This window comes from Rattus norvegicus, chromosome 17 (genome assembly GCF_021556685.1).
Source record: "Rattus norvegicus strain SHRSP/BbbUtx chromosome 17, alternate assembly SHRSP_T2T, whole genome shotgun sequence".
Taxonomy (NCBI): Eukaryota; Metazoa; Chordata; class Mammalia; order Rodentia; family Muridae; genus Rattus; species Rattus norvegicus.
The window spans coordinates 79,316,032-79,340,184 of NC_141550.1; the positions used below are offsets into that span (position 1 = coordinate 79,316,032).

Genomic DNA, 24,153 nt, shown 5'->3' on the forward strand with positions numbered 1-24,153 from the left:
GTCTAGATGGACAGGCAGCAGGAAGAGAGAGAGACAGAGAGACAGACAAACACAGAGACAGACGACGTGCACTGGGCCTAGCTCGAACATGTGAACCGTCAAAGCTCACCCTCCAGGACACACTTCTTCCAATCAGACCACACCTCCTAATAGGGCCACTCTCTGGTGACCAAGCATTCAAGTCTGGGAGCCTATTGTGACCATTCTTATGCAAACCACCACAGAAAGAAAAGGAAAACGTACTATTTATAGACTCTATATTAGGATTAGATCCTATACACAGAGGATATACAAATTCTTAAATAACATAAATACCTTTATACTTTTCACCCAATCAAATCTTGTTCAGAGTCTGTGCCTTCAGGACCAGTGCCTGCCAGCCACGGCCACCACCTACTGGCTTCTCCATAGCTTTCAAAATGGCACCGTGAGCTGGGAACCAAAAAGCAGGAGCCTGTAGTGGGCGTCCCAGACTCAAACTGCACAGCGGAGAGCAGCAGCGTCCTCACTCTTAACACCAGCTCCTGGTGCCACTCGCTCATCTCACAGAGCACAGAGAAGGCAGAGCGCCATACCTGAGTTAGGAGCGTTTGGAGTCATTGCAAACGCTAGGCTTTGCTCCGCCGTGTGAGAATGTGCACATAGACACCTCTCAGTGGGCACGATTCTTAAACCCAGCTGATCCTTAACCTACTGATTGATTCTGAGGTCTTCTTATCCTTTAAAGGCTGCATAGTAGGCTACCACTTATAATTACTCCTGATGCTTTTTTAATATGCACTGTCAAAATACAGTATTTTTGAAAAGTTTGAGTAACTGGACATCTTTGCTTTTTAATCGTAAATCATTTTTATATTTGGTTTTATAATATCTTAGAATTAGTACCATGATTAAAATTTCTCTCTTCATTATTTGCTTCTAGATATCTCTAGATGTATATGAGCTTTCAAGATTTGTCTAGGGACTCGGGCTACAGCTTAGTGGTGAGATGTTTGTATGCCATGCTTTAGGTCCTGGGTTTGTCCCTAGCATCATGAAGAAAAATGTTCCACTGATACCCACTATATTGAATATTTTTATATTGACAGATCTTCTATGAATATGTTGCATATGTGGTACATTGAATTTGTTGTTTATTAGGCCACTAAATAGTTAGTAGATCTTAGAGTGCTTGTTACTGGGGTCTTTACATACAAGTGCGGGCTTCCAGAGTAGATTTTCCCATGCCGTTGTTCAGTCTTTTATAACACTGTTAATATGCACATCACATATTTAGATCTACCGTTTTGCTGAACAGCTACGGTGAAGCCCCTGTTACGTGTTAGGACTTGGCGCTAGGAGCACCAAGATTGCTCTTTGGTCGTCCGCTGAGGTGTAGTGCTGGTTGGAATGCTGGTGTCTAAGGCTAAGATTACCTCCCAGTCCTTTGCTGTTTTGATTAGCATTGTCATGGTAAGACACTAGAGCTAAAGCTAGGGAAGTGATGTCCTTGACATCAAAGTGGAAAATGCTGCAAGCATAGTCCCGGGTAGCATATGCTTCTGTCTATGGATCCTAAAAATGTTTCCATCTGCTGTGTACGGGTCCTGGGCCACGTCTAGGAAGACAAACAGGAGCCAGACAGCTCCAGTTGCTTCTGAGGACAACAGAAGAACTGGGCAAGGAGAACGGCTTTACCATTTTGTTACTTTTGAAAACAAACTACTGTGTTACTTATTGCTGTCAGTGTACCACACTTGCTTAACTTGTTGCTAGATTAAAAATGACCATAGCCATGTTACATACACACTCGTACCCCAGGATCGACTTTTATTATGTAAGCATATATAATTTTTAGTTTGAGGCTCACAGGGTTTTTGTTTGTTTTTAATATTTTTCATTTAATTTGTTCACTGTATTTTATGTATGAGTGTTTACAAACGTGCCTATGCACCGTATGTGTGCCTGGTGCCCACAGAGATCAGAGGAGGGCATGAGATCGCCCTAGGACTGGAGTTACAGGAGGTTGTAGACCACCATGTGGGTGCTGGGATTGAACCCAGTTCTCAGCAAAAACAACAAGTGCTCTTAGCTACATAGCCATGTCCCCAGCCCCTGTGTTTGTAAAATACCACATTTGCAAGGTTAGACCCAGAGCTCACAGTAATAAAGGATGACTCAATGCATTTGGAAGTCTTTAGAAATTTAATTAAAAAAACTTAATTTTCTCTGAGAAGAGAAAATTATTACCAGAAAATTTAAATATCAGAAAAATTGAGGAGCCACTACTCAGCGGTGACCTCAGTTATAACATTTTGGTCTTTCCTTTTCTTGTAAGAAGAGGGAAACTGAGACTCTCATAAGTAGTTTATACACCATATTAAAGCTTTACAAACAGTTGTGCTGCTGATTGAACCCAGGTCCACAGTGCTGAGAAGACAGACAGACAGACACTCTTTAAGAGGCACATAATATGCAAGCAACAGGGCAGCTTGTGACAGTGGTGGTGAGATTTGACTTCCTTATCTGTCTCTGATTCTCAAAATGATGCACACGCTCTGGCTGGGACGCTCCTAGGGCTCTGGGCTTCTTAAGCAAGTGTTCAACCACTAAGCCAACCTAAATCCCAGTTCTGACAAGGTCGTCACCTCTCCTGTTAGGTGGTCTCTTTATCACAAAGCCACTTTTAATGGCAGTCATTATAATAAGGTCTTCACATGAAAGGACCTCTCATATGCTTATGTCATATTTATTCCTTTGTCTATAGCTTGTTCTCCGAAAATGGTGTGAATTAATCCCTGGGGCTGAGTTCCGATGTTTTGTCAAGGAAAACAAGCTTATTGGTGAGCTCTTTTTGTCCTTGAAGGTAATCTTTAGTGTGTGCATGTTTCCTGGTCCATGCTAGGCACGGGCTCCGTTACAGCCCTTTCCCCAAAGTGGCCTTTAGCAGAGGATGGCTGGCAGGGTGGCTGTGGTAATGGTCACCCAGCCTGAGACGTGAGGCCAATCCCGCTTGGTAGAGAGAAGCAACTCCTCCTCTGACCTCCATGTACTCCTGCTTACTCAAAGGTGTGAGCCCCTCACACACTCATGTACCCACGAACAAGTAAATAATAAACTGTAAAAGAGGAAGACAACTGCGCTGTAAATTTTAGAATTTCATATTTATGGTTGAGTTGTATTTCACTGTGTGAATATATTAATTTTATCATTATTTTGATCACATGTCAGAATGTCATATACATACACTTACCATGTTTCATTGAAAATTAAAATAACCAAAGGGAAAGGCAAGCTTCTGATGGGAAATAACTCCAGTAACTCGGACAGGGCGCTGTTGACCCTGTCTGGCCTCTCGAGATGGAGGAGACAACAGTTTTTACCACCAGTACCCACTTCTTGTTAGAAACTTCTGTTTTACTGGCAGTAAGGTGCTGATTGTAAAATAAACATCATCAAAAGCTAAATTTTAACCACCTTCTCTTCTTTAAAGATTTACTTTATTTACTTATGTGTATGTGTGTGTCTGGGTGGGGTGTGTGCAGACGCCCATGCAGGCCAGAAGTGTTGGATTTGCCCAGTGCTGAAGCTGCAGGGAGTCATAATGTCTTAATGTGGGTGCTGGGAACCAAGTTCAAGACTCCTGTAAGGCAGACATACTCCTAACTGAGCCATCTCTCTAGGCCCTACAGTCCCTCTGTTATTAGGGCGCTGTTTATTACACGAGCAAAAGAAAATACACGAAACAAACAGGTACATTTCTTCTTACCTCTGAAGTTATTCTGTTAGCTATCAATTACTCGCTAAGGACCGAAGATAAGTTGTTCTTTTAAAATATTTGCCAGTGTATGTTTTCTATAAAGTTTGTTGACCAAGGGTCATGTAATTGAATATCAGCTCACCATTTCTCATTGAATTTATCTTATAACTAAGATAAACGTAGATGTTCGACGGTTCCATGTGCCACAGTTTAAGTATGCTAAAGAGGGAGACTCTGTGTGTGACTAAGGACTCGGAAGCCTTTCTTTACAGCAAGAAAGTGTGGCTCTGAAGCCAAATTACCTTTCCCAAAACAAGAAAGTAGGGTGATCACAGCAGGTATGGAGGGCTCCTTTACTTGTTGTCACCCCCAGAAGAGGACGTAGATTCTCAGAGACTGTCTTTAAGAGTGAGAGCGGCAGCAGGTGCACATGTGCACACACTTAGAATTGCCACTTGGAGGTTTCACTAAGCCTTTTTGTGACTGAATCCTCTCCACCCTGCTAAATAAAATAACTCCTTCCCAAGTTAAGAGTGTGTGGCAACACGAGTCTGAGCTGCACCTGTCCAGGGACCTCTAGCTGAGTTGTTTGTACTACATGTTCATCTGCATGGTCGTCTGGCCTCCTTCAGTGGCCCTGATCACTGAATTACATTAACTGTTGTTTATGGGTATGGTGTAATAACAGCTACCGGATGTTCTCTCATCAGGTATTTCTCAGAGGGACTACACGCAGTACTATGATCATATCTCTAAGCAAAAAGAAGAAATTTGCAGATGCATTCAAGACTTTTTCAAGGAACACCTGCAGTACAAATTCTTAGATGAAGACTGTGAGTATTTGCTATTGGTGCAATGGAGTGCGACCTGGCGGTGGTCGCTGAGCCTCCGTCTCTGGTCCGTCAGCTCAGAGTTCTGTGCCCCAGCCTCTTATTATGTTACCATGGTGTCACTGATGACTTGTGTTCATTTCACCCCATTTAATTAGATAATGTCATTCAATACCAAGGCAGTGGGACCGTGCTGGGAGATGTGGGTGCGTTTTACAGGAGCCGTCTGGAGAGCCAGGAGCTTCTTCCTTTCAGCTTCTGTCTATTATCTGAGGCAGCAGCTGCTGCAGGCCAACAGCTGGGGCTTGTTTTGAGGACCTGAAAGTTTGTGGTGTGTAAGAGAGTTTTCAGATAGCATAAAACTAACCCATCACGTCCTTTGTACTTGCCAAGACTGGGTTCCACGGCATATTTAATTAAGAGAAGATGGATCGTGCTGTCTCATAAACATTCCGTACTTTCTTATGAGATGTTTGTTGTACCCCTTTCACACCTCAGGTATGTGATGGGAGCTCCTGTCACTGATCTCTGTCTGGTGACGGCTTCTTCTGCCCATGCAAGCAACTCGTTCAGACTCTGTCGCTGTTTGGTTTGCGTTTTTAAGCATCAGGAGTCCTTACAGTTGGACTTTTACTTCACCAACGAGTCTGTTAATTGTCATTTTAGGCAGACCCGTACATTGCAGTCCAACTGGCCTTGACCCTGCAGCAGTCCTCCTGCCTCAGTTTCCCAGTGCTAAAGAGTGCGGGCCCCCATAAGTACACAAGGCCAATTATACTCTGCAGTATTTAGTAACAAAGTGCACCTGAATTTTCAAAGAGAGATTTAGATTATAAAATTAGCTGCTTATTTATTAGTAACTGAGTTTTTTCTTCTTTACAGTTGTGTTTGATATATACAGAGACAGTAGGGTAAGTAAAGTGTAGTTAACTTGCTTTAAAACTAAGAATGGTGATCACAGCACATGGCCGTTCAATTCCTGAAGGGCCTGTTGCTCAAACTGTGTTCTCAAGTCTGTGGACTTCACACTGCCAGGTTACGCCTTGCAGTAGCATACCCAACATGAATAAACTCAGTGCGCTTGTTTTTGTGAATTTAGCTTCAGCTGGTCTGGAATTTGTTTTTGTTTTTGTTTCTAAACACAGTGTTTCTCTGTGTAGTCCTGGCTGTCCTGAAACTCACTCTGTAGACCAGGCTGTGCTCAAACTCAGACATCCACTGCCTCTGCCTCCTGAGTGCTGGGATTGAAGGTGTGCCCAGATGGAATTTGTTATTTTTAACCAGGTTGCTTTTGAACTCATGACCCTCCTGCTTTTGCCTCCTGTGTGTTGGGATGACAGGGTGTTCCCTAAATGTAGGACTAGCAATAGAATAAGCGAATAAGTGGCTACTTACGTCCTTCACACTTTTTGGGAGGTCTGGGCCTACTGAAAAGAATTCATTGTACACACTTAAGAGCAGGAATCTGTCATTTGGTACTTACATTTTCTCAAGGCAGCTAAAAGGTTCTTTGTGTGACTTACTTAAGCGAAGATGTATAAATTTGTTTACATTTATTTTCGGGTGTGCGTTTGCATTCATATTCATCTGGAAAGCTGCACATTGCACATGAGTGTGTGTATTCGTGTGGGCTGTGCAGAGCCAAAGGCCAGCCCCAGGTGTCAGCTTAGCAATGCTGCCCGCCTTCCCTGGAGCAGCAGCTGTCACTGGCCCGGAGCTCAGCAGTTAATAAAGCGGGTTGCTCAGTGAGCCTCAGGGTCTTCCTGCTTCCACCTCCCCAGTGCTGGGGTAAAATGGGTAATAACCATGCCTAACATGTTTTCTGTGGTTTCTGGGGATCAACTTGGGTCCCCAGGACTGTGAGGCAAGCACTCTACCAACTGAGTTATCTCCCTAGCCCCAGATTAACATTTTTAACTTAAACTCATTTTTTATCCAATACTTAAAAACACAAAACATATATGAATTTAATGTTTCTATACTGTAATGTTTAGTTCTGGAAAGTCTTGTATAAGTGAATTAATCCAGGCAAAGGGCAAGTACCACACGATCTCTTTCTATGTGAAGTCAAAATAGTTCCTACTCAAATGTTTGCCATTTCCTTATGGTAAGGACGTTCAAAGCTTTCTCACTTCACTGAAGTGAGTTCACTGACTGCACAGTACATCATCATAGGTAGAAATGTGACCCGACACATTTGAGGTGACAGTATTCTATCCCAGAATCACAATGTTGGATGTCCCAGTAGTCACCCTTGTGTGCAATACATATCAGAACTTCTATTGGTCAACTTCTGCCCATGTGGCTCCCCATGCCAGCCTCTGGTAGCCGTGTGAGATCCCTGGTTTGATTTCATGAATGAGATCATTGACATTTGCCTTTGCCTGCATTAGTTGACTTACGTAAGGCTTTCCAGTTCATCCACACTGCTTCAGATTACTGGACAGCAGTGTTTCCATTGCTCAGCAGTCTTCTGTTGTGTTTGTGTCACACTTTCTTTATGTGTTTATCAGCTGGTGGACTGTTAGGCTATCTGCCCTTCCAGGCTTCTGTACTGGCATTGCAAATAACGATGGGGGATGGGGACAGTTCCTGGGTATTCATGTCTTCGGATGTATGTCCGAGAACTGGGATGCTGGGTCACACGGTGCGTCTGTTTTTATATCTTTCATTATTTACATGGATCGTGTGAGAACATGGATGCTTGAGTGTGCTTCTGTCTTTCTACCATGTGGCTTCCAAGGATCAAACCCAGGCCGTCAGGTTTGTTAGCAGATGTCTTCAAAGGCTGAGCCTTCTTAGGAGCCTGGTTTTAGTCACTTCCATGTTCTTCCCAGGCTGAACTAGCTTCCCTTCTCCCCTCAGTACGTGAGGACTCCTGTTCCTCACATTCTTGCCAGTGCTTGGCATCCTTGTGCTTCTGGCTGGTGAGGTAGGACCTCATTGTAGCTTCCATTTACTTGCGCTGGTGGGGGCTTGAGCAGTTTTCATGTCTGTTGGCCATCTCTAAGTCTTCATTTGAGAAACTTCTAACGCTATCAGTTAACCTCTTAAAAGTGACGCACACTGTCAAGAAAGAAACAAAAGCCTGATGACACAAGCTTCCTGAGTGGAGATTTCACTGTCTAGGCCATGTTGTCTTTTCAGAGAAGCCTCGGCCTTAATATTGCTCTGTGAGTCCCACCTGAGGGCTGAGCTTCTAGAGGACGTGTTTGCGCATGTCTGTCCAGCAGTGCCTTATTCCTGCTCCCCAGGATAACAGTGATGCCTGACCCAACTCTGATCAGGCTTTCACAGGAGCATGCGCCCCAGAGAATCACTGTTAGCTGCTTCCTTCTGTTAGGTCATGCCTCACCCCTCTGTCTTCTAGAGGGATGGCCTTCTGAGCATTAGAAAGAAGGTTATAAAATGAGATGAGTTAGGGGCTGGGAAGATGGTGCAAGGGTGAAGTGTTGATGAAGGGAGCATGATGGTGGAGTTCTGGTCCCCAGAACCCTCATATAAGTTGGGTGGTCATGGCGTAGCACCTATGAACCCAGCACTCCAAAGACGGAGGCCGGGAGTCCCTGGGACAGGCCGGCCAGCTGGAGTAGCCAACACTCTGGGTCCAGTGAGATCCACCTCAGTAAGTAAAGTACAGAGATGCAGGAGACACCTCGGTGTAAGGCTCTGCTTTCCACATGCGTGTACGCACACACATGTAAACACATATCACACATGCACACAATCACAGACAAAAAGATAGATGAACGGACGTAAAGACAAGGAACGATGCTTAGGAGATTTCCACCTGGGTGGGAAGAAACCTCAGACAATGGGAAGCAGGGGTGAGTTTATAGAAATCTGACCCTGCAGACAGAGTCACTTCTCGACCTCTTACTAAGGACACTGCAGACACTCACAGGGCCAGCTGCAGCTGTGTCTGTCTGCTGTGCTGGCTGCTGGACTGCCCACAGGAAGCGTCAAACCAGGTAACCTTGGACAGGGGAGGAATTTCACTTTTGATGTGGAAGTGGCAGACGTGTTTGTGAGGAGTGGTCTGCAGCAGGCAGCATCTAGGCACCTAGAACAAGGTAAAGCCAGCCTTCTGTCTAGAATAGGCTCCCTTCTCAGAAGGTTCTTATTATCATTTAGTTCTGTATCTAAGTCTGGATAGTGCTGTGAGGTAAGTGTTATCTGCTTACATGGTACAGATACGAAGCCAGTTATTTCATACTGGCAGTTGGAAATGTGGGAACCTGCCAGGCTGCCTCCTGTCCCTGGCAAATGTCCTGATCCCAGACTCAGTGGGGCTGACAGGTAGAGGCAGCTGCTTAGCCTGTAAAAGAGTTGAGGGAGCTCTTAAAGTGAGGTTGGACAAGTGCGTAAGTAATGGTAGCTGAGATCGCGCGGATCTGAAGCTCGTTACGTTCTTAAAAGTGAGAAGCGCGCCAGTCTACACATCCTGACAGCTTCTGTTCGGAGACTTAGACCATATTGTAAGGCTCACTTGCTGCTCCGCCGTGGATGTGGATCCGAGCTTGGTAGACACCTCCTTGCATATATTATTTCCTGGCTATTCTCGTAGAAAGCTAACTCGGGTCTGTAAGTAGTTTGGTTCGTGACATGTAACTGAAGTGTTTGTACCTGGCGACACTTTGCTGAGTCTGTGTTTATTGTGGGTGGGCAAGTTGATTCAGTGCTGTAGTCTTAACTGTTCTGAGCACGTCAGGTCGGGGCCCCCCATTCTGTAAGTCTAGAATGGGGCACTGGGTGAGTCTCAGAAGCTCCCTTAGGGGTGATGATGTACGGCTAGAATTTAAAATCTTTATTTACATTCTGTGTGTGTGTGTGTGTGTGTGTGTGTGTGTGTGTGTGTGTGTGTGTGAGAGAGAGAGAGAGAGAGAGAGAGAGAGAGAGAGAGAGAGAGAGAGAGAGAGAGAAACAGGGTTTCACTGTGTAGCTCTAGGTAGCCTACAGCTCTCTGTGTAGACAAGGGTGGCCCGGAAGTCACAGAGATCCATCTGCCTCTTACTTAGAGTCTTAGAAAGTGGGTTTTGTCTTTTAGTTTTCCCAGCTGTGACCTGTATTGCTGTTACCTTGTCTCATTGCTCTGGGCAGGATGCTGTGTAACTTGGAGAATTGCTCTTGTGAGTTTGGATCCTGCCAAAGGACGTGTAATGGGTGCCATGTTCTGCCGATGCCCGGATCTAGATCAGGCTTGTTGCTGAAGTCAGTAGCTTGGGGGAAACGTGCGTCTCTTTCAGATCAAACACATTTCGGGGAAGGGGAGGGGATGCACAGGCGCAATGCTGGCTGGAGTTCTTTGTGCTATTGGTTTGTTTTTCTATGTAGACTTTATCACATGGAAAAAACTTGGCAATTTTTTTTTTTTTGGCTACTTGATTTATTGGTTAACAACTATGTATGTTAAAATCTTTTGGTTTCTAATTGTGTTGGTTTTTAAGTAATATATTTTGAAGTCGTGTTCTTAGATGACACTAAGTCTTCTATTTTGATGAAACACGATGTAAATAAAAGGAGGAAGTATGGGCTTTGACTCACTGTTTCCGAGGTTTCTGACCATGGCCACTAAGCCCCATCACTGTGAGCCTTTGGGGCCTGAGACAGGAGAGAGGGGGCCGAGGAACAGAGCTGCGCTGGAGTTTGTGTGGGGCCAGGACTCAGGGTGGGTCTTCTTTTCAGGAGCTGTCTTTTGTCGCAGTCGTCTATGGCCATGCCTCAGCGGTGTAGTCCAAAGTGTGTCTCCCCGGGCGCCTGGGTATCTCTCTGTCCAGTCAGGCTGACAATTAGACTAACCAGCAGATCATTTCAGTTGGAATCTTATCATTAAGTAGGGACCAGCTCGAGTCCTAATGCTAAATGGGCTTTTGTGTGGTTTTCATTATATATTTTATCTCATATTAATAGTGCTACCAGCTCAGGTTGGTTTGAATTATTCTTTGTTTTTAATGTTTTTATGTTTAGCTGTCTTATATACAGAATATTGCTGGGTTATATGGGTGGGTGGTTTTTCTTGTTTTGTTTTATTTTGAGACAAGATCTTTCCAAGTAACCCAGTCTGACCTTGAGCCAAGGCCCTCCCACCTCAGTTTCCTGACTGCTGTGAATTATAGATGTAAATCTCCATCCTCAGCTCCTATAGTCTCTTACTTTGTGATTTCTCTTTGATCTCCATGGTATTTTTTTTTTTTTTGGTTCTTTTTTTTCGGAGCTGGGGACCGAACCCAGGGCCTTGTGCTTCCTAGGTAAGCGCTCTACCACTGAGCTAAATCCCCAGCCCGATCTCCATGGTATTTTGTTCACTTACCTGTTGCAGCGTGGATCCAATTTCGTCTTTTCCTAAACATCCTAGTAATAGCTCGCTAAACAAATCTGGCATTATACCAGGCTGAGCAATGGCTACTATTACTCAGTATTATTTTATATCATCTAAGAATATAGAATTAGGTGCCAGACTGATGTGTGCAAATGACTCAACCGGCAAGAGAAACTGGTAGGACTTCTCTTGGGGACACATGGTGAAAACCTGAAATGGCTCCATTGGCTGGATATTTCTGAAGCAAGCCCTATTAGGGCTTCTCCTCCAAAACTGTGTTTTACCTAGATTAAAATGCTGTCTCAGCATTCTCCTTTGGCATGTCCAAATTCTCACACACACACACACACACACACACACACACGCACGCACGCACGCACACGCACGCACATGCGCACACAGGTTGGGGAGTGGGGGAGGAACATGAGAGCGTAAGCCAGAAGAACAGAGATAAAGATGTCAAGGAAGCGTGTTTGCTGTATGTCCTAAATGTCTCTGCAGTCGAATGCACTGACTCTGACTTCCTGGGTTCGCACACAGTCCCAGTTCAGGTAGGTCTAACCGATCACTTTCTCCTGAGGTGTTCCGACTCTTAGATAGTTGAATAGGCTGGAGCGTTCTTCCCTTAGCCGAGTGCCTGGTAGCCTGTCTCTGAAGACAAGAAAGCCTTTCAGAGGGTGATAGAATCGTTGTCATCTTGTCTTCACATGCTTTCAATTTCTGTCCTGCACACAGAATAAATGCAACATTGATGGTCTGTCAGGGAAAATATAGGAAAACACCTTTTGCTTTGTTTTGTTTTTGGAGCCAGAGTTTCTCTGTGTAACAGCCCTGGCTCTCTTAGAACTTACTCTGTACACTAGGCTGGCCTTGAACTCACTGAGATCTACCTGCCTTTGTCTCCTGAGTGGCCAATGCTTTTTAAATAAGAGAATATAGGTTGTGTTTGCTTTTATTGTACACTAGGCTGGGTTTCTTTGTTGTATCTGTCCCAGGGCAAGGTGTGGCTGATCGACTTTAACCCATTTGGGGAGGTCACAGACTCTCTGCTGTTTACTTGGGAAGAGCTGACATCGGAGAACAATCTGCGAGGCGACGTCAGTGAGGCGGACGCTCTGGAGCAGGTAAGGCCCCACTTCCGCCTGCTCACCGCACCCTTGCCTGTGCAGTCAGGACCTGGACCACTAAGAAGGGACTGGAGATGGAGCTTTGCTAGTCCTTCCTTCCTGTCACAGTGTTAAACTGGGTGTCCTTGCGCCTCAGTCCTTACCCGGAAAGCTGAGTGTTCTGCTTATTCTAAACCTTCACCCTCACAGCGTCACCTCTGCCTTCATGGCGACTGTCCTGGTCAGCTTTCCTCTCAGTTGGCCCCCGGCTGGTCCCACTTCTCTAGGCTCCTCTCCTCTTCCAGCCGCTGTTCCTCTCAGCAGATCCTTTCAGTTCCTCTCGAAAGCAGACTGCTTAACCCAGTTGTCTGCGGAGCTGACCCCTGCCCGCCCTCCTGAGCCTTGAGCTGTCTGGTTTTCAGCCTCCTTTCTGTCCGCTCCTGTCCATTAGGGTTCAGCCAGTTCTTGCAGATCCCATCCTAATTTCTTTTTTTTTTTTTAACTCACTTACACTGTTCCCTTCTCCCATCTTCACAGTTAGCCTTTCTTTAAATAAATTTGTATTACCTTTTTCTACTCTTAAACTTATATTAGATGCTTGCCTATGGAGCTGTAGGCAAAGTTAATGGTTGCCAGGAGAGGAAGAGTCATAGTGAGTGGTAGCTGCAGTTAAATTGCCCTTGTTCAAGTAAAGACCTTCCCGGCCATGCTCATGCTCAGCCAGGACCCTGAGTAAGTCCAGCTGTAAGCGCTTCTGAGCTGTGTCTCACGGTGGCCCACATCCCGCATCTCTTACGACCTGCCCTCCTCACTTTGTCAGCTGCTTTCCTCAGTCCTGTGGCAGCCGGCTTCCATCCTACCTCTCTGTAGACCCTGCCCTGCAAGGACCCTAAGTGACTTTTGATCCCTGGTGAGGGACACACAGCTCTTCTCTTAGTGACATGCCAAGTAGGCACCTTCTTGCTCTTACACCACTGCTTCTCCTGAGAGACTCACACTCTGTCTCTGCTTCCCTGGCTTCTTTGCCTTCACGAGGAGTGTGTCGTACTCGCTCATCTTTCCTTTATTTCATGGTTCCTCTGTCCTGGACCGTCTTCGGCCCTTCCTTCGCACCTCTGTGTCAGATCAGTGCTCAGCCTTGCCCCACCATTTCCAGTACCTGCTGATGTGCTGCATCCTGCATTAGACTCAGGTTTCCACAGGGCGGGGTCTCTCCTATCCTTGGTGTCTGTGGGCCAGCACAGTGCCCTGTTCATGTCTGTCATGTCAACCAGTGAAGGGCTTTTGTCACAGTTGCTGTTTTAAAGGCAGCCGTTGACTTGAGAGATGGGAAGAGGCCGTAAGCTAAGTAGGGAAGACAGAGTTGTTGAACAGAAGTGGTTTACGGGATTAACCTCCATGCACACTCTCTTGTTTACCTGTAAATTTAGAGGTTGGGACTTGACAGCACTTGGTTCTAGCTTCTTCCCCAGCATACGCCCTGCTTGTCCCTGGACCACAGGGACAGACACTTCCCTCTACTCTGGAAACCTAAGAAGCCCATCTCTGCTGGGAAGTCTGTGCTCTAGCTGCCTCCAGAGGCTGCTCTTAGCCCAGATGTCCCTTAGCGAGGTCACCCTCGTTGTTCATTCTCTTAGCACGTCGCTCAGTTCTTCGTGTCCATAGTCACCTCTCCCTGTGTGACACAGTCTAGCTCACGCTCCTGCTCACGTACCGACCATCTGTCTCCCGTCCCACCACTTACTCCCTATTCCCAGAACAAAGTCCAGCAAAGTGCCAGTGACGCTTGCCAGGTGACTGGTTTATCTGTAAGATGTGGCTGCTTTCCAGGGCTTCCTGGTTCCAACGTATTCTAGTTCCCGCTTCGTCTTCCTCTGCTGGACACCAACCATCCTCCCCTAGATAACTTTGGGTCTTGTTTTCTTCCTGCTCTGGTGCAGACGAGAACAATGGCATTGAAATTGTGCGCTCGTCATTCTTTTAGTCTGGAAAATAGACCTTCAAAAACAAAATGACAGACTTTCCTGTTTTCTGTTTGCAAAGGATTCTCCAGCCTTCCGTTGTACGAACAGTGAAGTCACGGTCCAGCCCAGCCCCTATCTGAGCTACGGCCTGCCCAAGGACTTCGTAGACCTTTCCACCGGGGAAGATGCTCACAAGCTCATAGATTTTCTTAAGCTGGTAAAGTCTATGGAAGTGTATGAAATCCTTCCAAGTTGGGCCCCCCCCCCCCCCCCCCGGACCTTTACTTGACGCTTGTAGATTAAAGAGCCGCAGTGAAGGCGTTGGGCCGCTTTCTGAGTATGAGGGGTGATTTGTCATTGGGATGACAGAGATACTTTCACAGCACATAGCCACTTAGGAAGGTTGCATTCCCCTCGCTCTGAAGTGTGCACGTTGTCATGAGGCCCGGAGAGCTCGTGTCTTCTGCTGCCACACGGTGATTGTGACTGGGCCTGTGTGTACCTGTGTGATAAGGATGCCCGAGGGCTGACCTAGGGTGTCCAGATAATCAAGCTTTTTAGCCAGCTTATCAAGCTAGTTACAGATTTGTCTTTTCCATAATTTCTAGACCTTTCGAAAGTTTCACTTTCTGAAAGTAATAGTGGTCAGTTAGAATATGCTGCTTCAACATATTCTTGGTTTCCTCTGACAGAAAAGAAATCAGCAAGAGGACGACTGAGCGCTGCTTGGAGAATAAGTCAAGAGGGAAACAGCTTTTCAGAAGCCTCATATAGAACACAACTTCCCAGTGACCCAAACTAGGTGCAGATGGGTGGGCAGTATGCAAAATCATCAGCTTTTATATTCGTGTATATTTACCTGGAGAAAGATGGAGGACCTTTGGTACTTGTAAAAGAAATAACAATATAATAAATAGATCTTAAACACAAGGAAGCACACTGTGATGGTTTGTATATGCTTGGGCCAGGGAGTGGCACTATGAGGAGGTGTGGCCTGGTTGGAGTAGGGGGTGTCACTATGGGTGTGGGCTTTAAGACCCTAGTCCTAACTGCCTGGAAGTCAGTTTTTTCCTAGCTACCTTCAGCTAAGTTCCTCCTGCACCATGCCTGCCTGGGTGCCGCCATACTCCCACCTTGATGATAATGGACTGAAACTCTGACCCTCTGAACCTGTAAGCCAGCCCCAGTGAAATGTTGTTCTTATAAGAGTTGTCTTGGTCATGGCGTCTGCTCACAGCAACTATGCTAAGACACACACTGTTCTGAAAATAAAATAACTTTCTACGAAATACTTGCTCTATGGTTCATTCTGTTTAGATCTATCTATATTTCTCTGTTTTCATGTTTATACCTGCAAGGTAGGTGGTCACATTTATGATTTACAAAAATAGTAAGATACCATGAGAGGAGGACAAGAGCTTAACTGAAGTGTGAACGGAACGGGAAGTAGATGTCATGTAAAGGGAGAGCAGATGTGAGCACTGAATGGAAGAAAGGGAGCAGCTGGGGTTGGGCGGGATGGGGGGTTGGGAGATGGGGTGGCCTCGGACACCTGGGAGGGGATGACTGAGAGCAAAGCATAATGATCCGTATGTATGATGATGCCGATGAAACATGGGATGCTGTTGCTAACTAAAGGAGTATGGGTTGGTGAGAGCCTAATGACCTTAGTTTGACCCCCCCGAAAGCCTTGAAGAGAAAACTGCCTTCTGCATGTGGTCTCTGAGCTCCCGAGTCCCTGCATTCACATCCATACCATGATGACACACAGACACAGTGAGCAAAACTTAAAATGAAATAAAATGGATTATTCTTTACTTTTCCATGTACAAGTAGAAATTAATAGAATAGGAAAATTAGAATAGGAAATACTTTTCTCGACTTGAGAATTCCCCTATAATTTACCTTGAGTTTAACCACAGCTTGAGCCTAGAGGTACAAGGACAGGTAAGACATTTCTCACCATCAAGCTACTAAGACATCTTTCATATGTAATAACACATATTAGTGAAACTACCAGACTTAATTGTACTTTGGCTTTTTAAAAAATATATTGGACCCTTGAAGTTGATAGAGTTGCTTTTATTAAAAGTCCATCATTTTAGTAATTCTTCCCTAAAGGAGCCCTCATTTGCTTTGGACTCACTGTCTGCCCAGGTGACTGGAAGGAAGAGACATTGGCTTCCCAGGCTGCCCGTCTAGTGTGCTGCCAAAAACTATTGTAAGTATGGAAGGCATGTCTCTGCATAAACAAGAATGCAAACCTCTTACTGAGCACGTAGGACGTCACACGTAAGGACTTAAAGGTTTTGTTGTTGTTTTGTTCTTTTGAGCTCAGCACATCAACCGCCTTTAAGAAATAATTCTTTGTGGTAAATGTGCTTTGAAATGTTGCAGGGTTTTTATTCTAATTATTTTTACATTTTTTTTTTTATTGTGCAGGGGCACCTCAACCATGGTAGAGGGAAATTAGTGTTAGTATTAGGAGTTAATTTGAATTTAGCTCTGGAAACTGGCTTTGTCCAATGGTGTCTTACTGGTTCAGAAATATATGAGGGAGATGGTTTGGTGGGTAAGAACACTTACTGAAAGCATAAAGGACTAAGTAGTGTCAGGAGCCATCTCGTGAGGCCAAGGCTAGCAGGTGACTTCCTGGAGATGGCCCACCATGTTTTACATGATAACAGGTAACCACAGGTAAGCTCTGAGAGGCAAGGCCCCAAGAGACTTCATCTCAGAGTGGCTTCTTGAGGCCGACATGCCTTTCCTGTCACTCTTAGGTAGCCTAAGAATTCCTGCACATCAGCCCACCACATTGAGCAGACTTCCTGCAACCTGATGCAAAGACAAACTTTCATGAATTAATGCTGTTTAGGTGAATTACTGCTTTTGTAGAATTCCTGATGTGATTCAAGTAAGTTTTGGAAGGAAGTTTTAATGGTTTTAGTTGTTTTGCCAGAAATAAAGTTAAAATCAAGTATAGAATGTGCTCATTTCTTATAAAATAGTAAGTAAAAGCTGCATAATAAGGAATACAATGAGCCTTCACAATTACACTTAAAAAGAGAACTAGGCCTGAGACAAATTTGTAAACAAGGAAAAACATTCTAAGTCAGGTCCAAGGATGAAGCCACAGGTGTGCACTATGATAAAGCGAGGCTGTGTGTAACTGTTGCTTTGAACTTAGAATGAGCTCTGAACTCAATATCCACATCTCCTTGGTATAACATTTTATCTGTAAGGTAATTTTCTAAGAACTTTTGCCTATAAAAAGGACAGAGAAAATAAAGGGGTGACTTGGGGGACTCTGCCCTATCCATCCATCCATCCATCCATCCATCCATCCATCCATCCATCTACCAAACCTAAATATGTGTGTCTATTTGTCTATATGTACATGTGTAGGTATATGTGTATATATGTATGTAAGCATGCATGATTACTTGTGGAGTTGATTCAAACAGGTGGACAGGTGGTTGGGTCCAGCCAGAAAGTATATATGTATGAATGTATATGTATTGTCTGTGTAAATTAATTTCTCTTTCTTTCCTTCCTTTTCTCTCTGGCTCACAAATAGTTAATGAGTCCAAGCTTCTTGCCAGGTCCTTGAACCACACACAGAGAAGGGAGTCCTACCAATTGAGCTTTTTTCCTAAATTCACATGGTGCTTCTTAATTCACCAGCGTTTATTACCAGAAGTCAATGGCTTTTGGCCTTAGGATGGCAAAGAGTTTTAAACAAAAGAAAAATTGCTAAAGATAAACTTTGGCCTCTTCATTGACTCCATACCCCATTGCTGCCTTTCCTTGGGACCTTTTCATGGTGGGCAGGCCACCAGCAGAATAGACTCCTTAGCACCCATGTAAAACCCAGCATGAGGCTGTATTTGCCTGTTACTCATGAATTTGGAGCAAAGCCAGACAGATCCTGGGAGCTCATTGGCCTGCTAGCCTAACTGACGGCAAGCTTTGGGCCCAGAAGTACTATCTCAACAGCAGGCAGAGAGCAATGAAGGAAGTCACCCAACGTCCTATTCTGGTCTCAGGAGGTAGATGCACAGGGTTACGCACACACTCGAGAGTGCATCACATACATCTGTACAACACACAATCATGAGGAAAAAGTGCAGATGTGGAAGCCAGGCTAGATAAGATTAGAAAAAAAAAAAGACCCATGCAAAATCTGCTAAAACGTGAACAGTACGATTCTGGGTATAAAACACATTCAACTTTCACATCAATTTTCCTGATGAGGAAACTGGACTTTACCTCTTGTTTTGCTTTAAAATATGTGTGTGGTTTCCTTAGTAAACTTAATGTGGCCAATAACCCTAATGTAAATGTTAAAAATGTGATAATGTCCAGGAGATCATCTGCATTCCAACACTTCTGCCTGCCTAAAGGTTAGTTTCAATTTAATTGATTGGTTGCTTTTGAGTATCACGTAGCTCCGGTTAGCCTTGAACTCCCTGGATAGCCAAGACTGACTCTAATCTCCTCCTCCTCCTGACACTACTTCCTAAACACTGGGATTATAGATGTGTGCCCTGTTCCTGCCTGAAGGTTAGTTTTGAATTATCCCGCATTACTCTGATCTCTTCTTCCATTGAGGTGTCTGGTATGTGCTTGGATTTGGAATGTGAATACACTGTGGTTCCAGAGATCTTGCTTCCTGAAGAGAAACAAGATCTACACGTGCTGCTGGCTGTGGCATGTGCTGGGGTCTCCTGAATACAACAGGCATTGCTAAAAGTTCAGTGTTAATGTCTCCTTTTGATTTGCACTTTCGGAACTTATCAGACTTTCTACTTGGCCCCTTGTCATTTTGATGGCCAAGAGCAGTGTGTGACTTTACATGGTGGTGGTCTTATTTTTCACTTTTTCTTCGCTGTAAAGTGGGAAGGGAATCATAAGACACTTATAGATTTTAATGAGCTAGCAAGGTCCTGTCATGTGATGATTATCTCTCTAGACTATCCTACGAGCAACTTTTAAACAATCAAGAATTTGGAGGGCATAGGGATTTGAGAGATCATTTGGCCGTTTCTTCACCTTGCTTGCCTCTTAAGCAAACAAACAAAAAAAAAAACTGCTACCCAGAGTGAGCATGTCTAAAACCTTAATTGTGACAGAATCAGAGCAAACATTTATGTTCTAATAGTTTTCTGTAAAAGTTTTAACCTTAATATTTTCCTACAGATGAGTTTCAGGCAGGACCAACTATTATTGTAGTGAGATTTCCAACAAAGACTTGTTTTTAAAAATCAATGTAAGGGGGTTGGGGATTTAGCTCAGTGGTAGAGTGCTTGCCTAGGAAGCGCAAGGCCCTGGGTTCGGTCCCCAGCTCCGAAAAAAAACAAAAAAAAAAAATCAATGTAAGTACAGATTCATTGCATACATATGAAGGAATCAAAGAATAAGAAATGAGAGAGAGAAGAGAGAGAGAGAGAGAGAGAGAGAGAGAGAGAGAGAGAGCGCCTTGTGGGATAGGACAATGTGGTTTCATGTTTACAGTTCACCAGGTTGATCTTGGTCAGTGGTAGAGCCATGTTTAGACATTTCAAAAATAAAGTTCCTATGTAAACACAGATGTCTTGGCTTATAGAAAACCGTTTTTGATTGGCATATTAAAAAAGTAGAACACATAATGATTAACCACTTGATACACGATCAAGCACATTGTGCGCACACATTAAGAGGCTTGAGAAATAAAAATGTGAGACACAGTAGGGAAATGGAAGGTAAAAGTCTCCTGGTACAGAGCTGGGCAGTGAGTTTTATGAAGTAGCTCTTTCACATGTGACTTCTTTAGTCAGAGCGATCTGAAATAGAGCAACGACGCTTCTGAACACAAGGAAACGGGACTCGTGCAGAGACAGAGTATTGAGTTCTGTGTACTGAGTCATTCAGCAAATGCTTACCGGGCTGACGACTTTTAAGTGACAGGGGCAATACTTGGATGTCCCTATCTGTACGAACCCAACTAAAACAAACAAACAGTTGACTGTGATAAACAGGGAACACAAATGAAGAATCAAAATGGACAGGCATCTAATTTAATGAGAGGAGAAGCTAATAAGGCAGACTGGTCAGAAGAGAAAGCAGTCACAAGTACATCACATGAGGAGCTGGGAAACGGGTAAAAGTGCTTGCTTTGCAAGTAAGAGCTGAGTTTGAATCCATAGCACTCACAAAAATCAACATGGCGGCCTGCACCTCTAACCCCAGCACTGCGTAGGCATGGAGACAGGAGGATTCCCGGGGCTTGCTGGTTGCTAGCCGAGCCCTAGGTACATGAAATTGAGGAATAAGGTGGAGTGGGATGGAGTAAGGGCATCTGGTGTCCTCCTCTGATGTTCATAGGTGCAGATGGGCGCATGCGCGCGCGCAGAGACGTGATCAGATTCATGTTTCTGAACTGTTTTCTCGATTCATATCTGGAAAGTAGGGTGGTGAGTGAAGGCTATCTGCCAGATATCATGTTGTCACTCTGGTAACAACTGAGACTAAATAAGGGAGAAAGATGGGCAGTGAAACTAATAAGAAGGATGAAAGACTACAGGGTGCATAGATTGGGGTATGGTTTGTCCCCACCAAAACTCACACTGGGATTTGGTTTCTATTGTAGCATTGATGAAAGGTAGGGCCTGTAGGAGGGATTCGTGTATTTCTGAAGAGACTTGACTGTTTCTCACAAGAACCGATCTGTTTCTGGAGAGCAGGTCCGCTCTCTTGCCCCGCCCCTCTTCCATGCTCCCCTTTGGCTCCCCCTCGCTGCCTTGTCTTGGTGGAGCATGTGGACCTTGTCAGATGTGGCTTTCTGAATCCCAACTTCCCAGTCTTCAGGACTGTGAATCCAAACACAGCCATTAGCGATTCGGTTGCAACAACGGAAGTGGATTTATGGGCTAGATGCAAGAGGAGGAGCTAGGACAGCTGCAGAGTGGGCAGGAGGCTGCCCTTACGTTGTCTGGGTCTTAAATCGTTTCCAAATTCCATATGCTAAAAGAGTGGTTGGCAGCCTGTGGGAGATGGTAAAATCTCAGGAAATAGGATGCAGTGGATAGAAGTTAGATCATGTGGGGTATAAGGGGAATGTCGAGACAGTAGTTCCTCTCCGACTTCTATCTCCCCATCTCTCTCTCTCTATCTCTTCCCCTACTCCCTCTCTCCCTCTCTCCTCTTTCTTAATACCGTGTGTGTTAGTGGTGGGGTGTTTTACCTACATGTATGTGTGTGCAGTGGCTGTGGAGCCCACAAGAGGGTGCTTGTCCCCTGATCGAGTTATAGTTATAAGCTGCTAGAAACTGAATCCCAGCCCTCTGGAAGAGCAGCCCTTTCTTTTAACCACCAAACCATCTCTCCAGCTCCTTGCCTCCTGCTCCCGAGTAATGAGGCTTCAGGTAAGTGCCACTTTTACCAGCTACTCTTTTTCTCTTGTTGCTTCTCATAAGGCAGTGTTTGACTTCCTGAGGAGACATGAGCAAATGTCTGCTCATCTCAGATAGGGAGGGATCAAGCAACAGACGAAAGCCCCATGTGGTGAACAAATAGGGTTCATTCTCTATTTTGTTTTTGAAACAAGGCCTCTTTATTATGTAACTCTGGCTATCCTGGACCTCACTATGTAGACTAAGCTGGTCTTGAACTCACAGAGGTCCACCTGCCTCTGCCTTCTGAGTGCAGGGATTCAAGGTATATGCCTTTCTTTGGGTTATGTACAGAAAGAAGCATGCACAATTCAAGGCAGCTCCATCACTGAAAGCCCACACTTACCTGGGTGCTGACTCACAAAACCTCTCTGCATGAACTGCAGGCAGCTCAAAGACTCCCTTCTCTCCCCAGTAATCCTCTGCACATATAGCCTAATGAAGGAAGGAGCTTTGTGAACCTTAAGTTTCAGGAACTTCCTGAGACTTGCAAATTATATTACTTTCTAGTCTTAACAACCTTCCCTGCAGGATTAAAATGTTTCAGTTCAGAGGTTGCTGCTACACCACCCAAGGCAAATGGCCTCCAGCATGCACTTCCACAGAGATGGGTCATAGACCCAAAAGCATAGGGCCCAGAAGCCAGAGACTGAAACGTCTTAAATTCTGAGCCAAATAAGCCTTTCCCCTCTCCTCTCAGGTATTTTGTCATAGTAATAAAACGTGAATGCAAATATGATTTTTATCCCTTTAAGATTGAGAAAAAAAAAAAAAAGAAGCCAGGTGGTGGCATCACACACTTTTAATCCCAGCACTCGGGAGGTAGAGGCAGGCACATCTCAGAGTTTGAGGCTGCCTGGTCTACAGAGCTAGTTCCAGGATAGCCAGGGTTACACAAAGAAACCCTGTCTTAAAAACCAAAAAAGTAATAAAACAAATCAGTACATAAATAAAATAAAAATTTAAAAGGAAAGAGTGAGAGTGGAACCAGTTAGGAAAGGACATTAAGATTATTTTCTTGGGAACAATGTTGTCAGTACTTATCTGGGTAAAGATTTTACAAAATAGTAAAGTTTAAAAGGTAGACTGAATCAAATTTCCTAGCAGTCCAAAGTGGAACATAGGCTTGTGTTTAAATGTTTGGCCCACAGGGAGTGGCACTATTAGATGTGCCTATGTTGGTTTAGCCATGGCCTTGTTGGAGGAAATGTGCCTTTGTGGGGGAGGGCTTTGAGGTTTCTTACGGTCAGGCTATGCCCAGTGGACACAGTCTCCTTCTGCTTCCTGTGGATTGAGATGCAGAACTCCCAGCTCCTTCTCAGCCCTATATCTGCTCAGACGTTGCCTTCTTCTCTACCATAACAACAATAATAGACCAAACCTCTATTAAATGTAAGAGCCAGCCGCAGTTAAATGTTTCCCATATAGCAGTGCTGTAGTCATGATGCCTCTCCCCCGAGGAGTGAAGCCCTAAGCCAACTGTAAGCAGGCAGCTGTGAGAACACTCCTTTGTCGTCCAGCTTTATTCTTCATTGTCATGGTTAAAACCATCACAGATAACTGGTTTGATTCTGAGAATGTCACTATAACCTTTTATGAAGTGGCTCATAGTCCTAAGGAGACTGTTTAGAATAAATTTAGGCGACTCGTGTTGTTTTTCAAATCTATAAAGTACGAATCTCTCCTCAAACGTTTTCTTCCTGTCTGGTTTTGTGTGTATATGTGGTGCGTGTGATTGTGTGTGTTGACAGGGGTTATATTTTCCCATGTGTATGCACATGGAGGCAAGAGGAAGATGTTATCTTAGGGTTTTATTGCTGTGAAGAGACACCATGACCATAGTGACTCTTACAAAGGACAACACTTACATAGGGCTGGCCTATGGTTCAGAGGTTTAGTCCATTGTCATCATGGCAGGAAATATGGCAGCATGCAGGCAGACAGTGCTGGAGAAGGAGCCAGAGTTCTGCATCAGTATTAGCAGGCAGCAGGAAGAGAGACTACACTGGGCCTGGATTGAGCTTCTGCAATCTCAGAGTCCACCCTAAGTGACAAACTTCCTCCAACAAGGCCACACCTCCCAATCCCTCTCAAGTAGTACCATTCTTTATGAGCCTATGGGGGCCATTTTCATTCAAACCATTATAGGTGTCAAATGTCTTCCTCTATCATTCTTCCATTTGTTTGTTAGTTTGTTAATTAATTAATTAGACAGGGTCCTCTCATTGAAACTAATCACTTCAGGTAAGCTGGCTGGCCACCCTGTCTTGTTCCCTAGTGCTGGTTGAGGTTTTATGCATCTTTGGCCGTGCCTGGTTTTTATGTGTTTTCTAGAGACTTTAACTTGGATCCTCTTTTTTCTATAGCAAGCGCTCTTAACCACCTAGCCATCTTTTTGTCCCCTGGCTTCTGACTTTTTTGAGACAGAGTTTCCCAAGTAGCCCGACTGGCCTTGAACTGTTGGTCCTCCTGCCTCAGACCCCTGAGCACTGGGACTGCTGTGTGCGGCTGGTGCCGGCTCTGTAGAACTACATTGAGAGTCTCTCGTTTATCACCATTTCATTGGTTCAGACTCAGAGTGAACTAAAGATGGCTAGAATTGTGTTTTCTGCATCAGGGATTACCTGACCTAGGTGAGATAACATTTAATTTAGAGGTCTTAGGTACTCCTACCTCACCCTGTATTTATACTAGATGTCCTTTAACAGAGGAATAGACACAGAAAATTTGGTTCATTTACACAATAAATTACTACTCAACGACTA

The 24,153-nt window shown here is 44.6% G+C and overlaps 1 protein-coding gene across 1 annotated transcript in view; it reads left to right on the top strand.

The window, feature by feature from the left end:
- Cdc123 (cell division cycle 123) overlaps nt 1–15,247 on the top strand; it is a 45,147-nt gene extending 29,900 nt beyond the window's left edge. The window contains exons 8-13 of the mRNA NM_053877.4: nt 2,747–2,822; nt 4,450–4,572; nt 5,452–5,480; nt 11,884–12,012; nt 14,038–14,175; nt 14,651–15,247. Of these exons, the coding sequence (NP_446329.1) occupies nt 2,747–2,822; nt 4,450–4,572; nt 5,452–5,480; nt 11,884–12,012; nt 14,038–14,175; nt 14,651–14,677 (522 nt within the window). The 3' untranslated portion in view covers nt 14,678–15,247. The remainder of the gene's footprint in view (nt 1–2,746; nt 2,823–4,449; nt 4,573–5,451; nt 5,481–11,883; nt 12,013–14,037; nt 14,176–14,650) is intronic.
- The last annotated feature ends 8,906 nt before the right edge of the window (nt 15,248–24,153 follow it).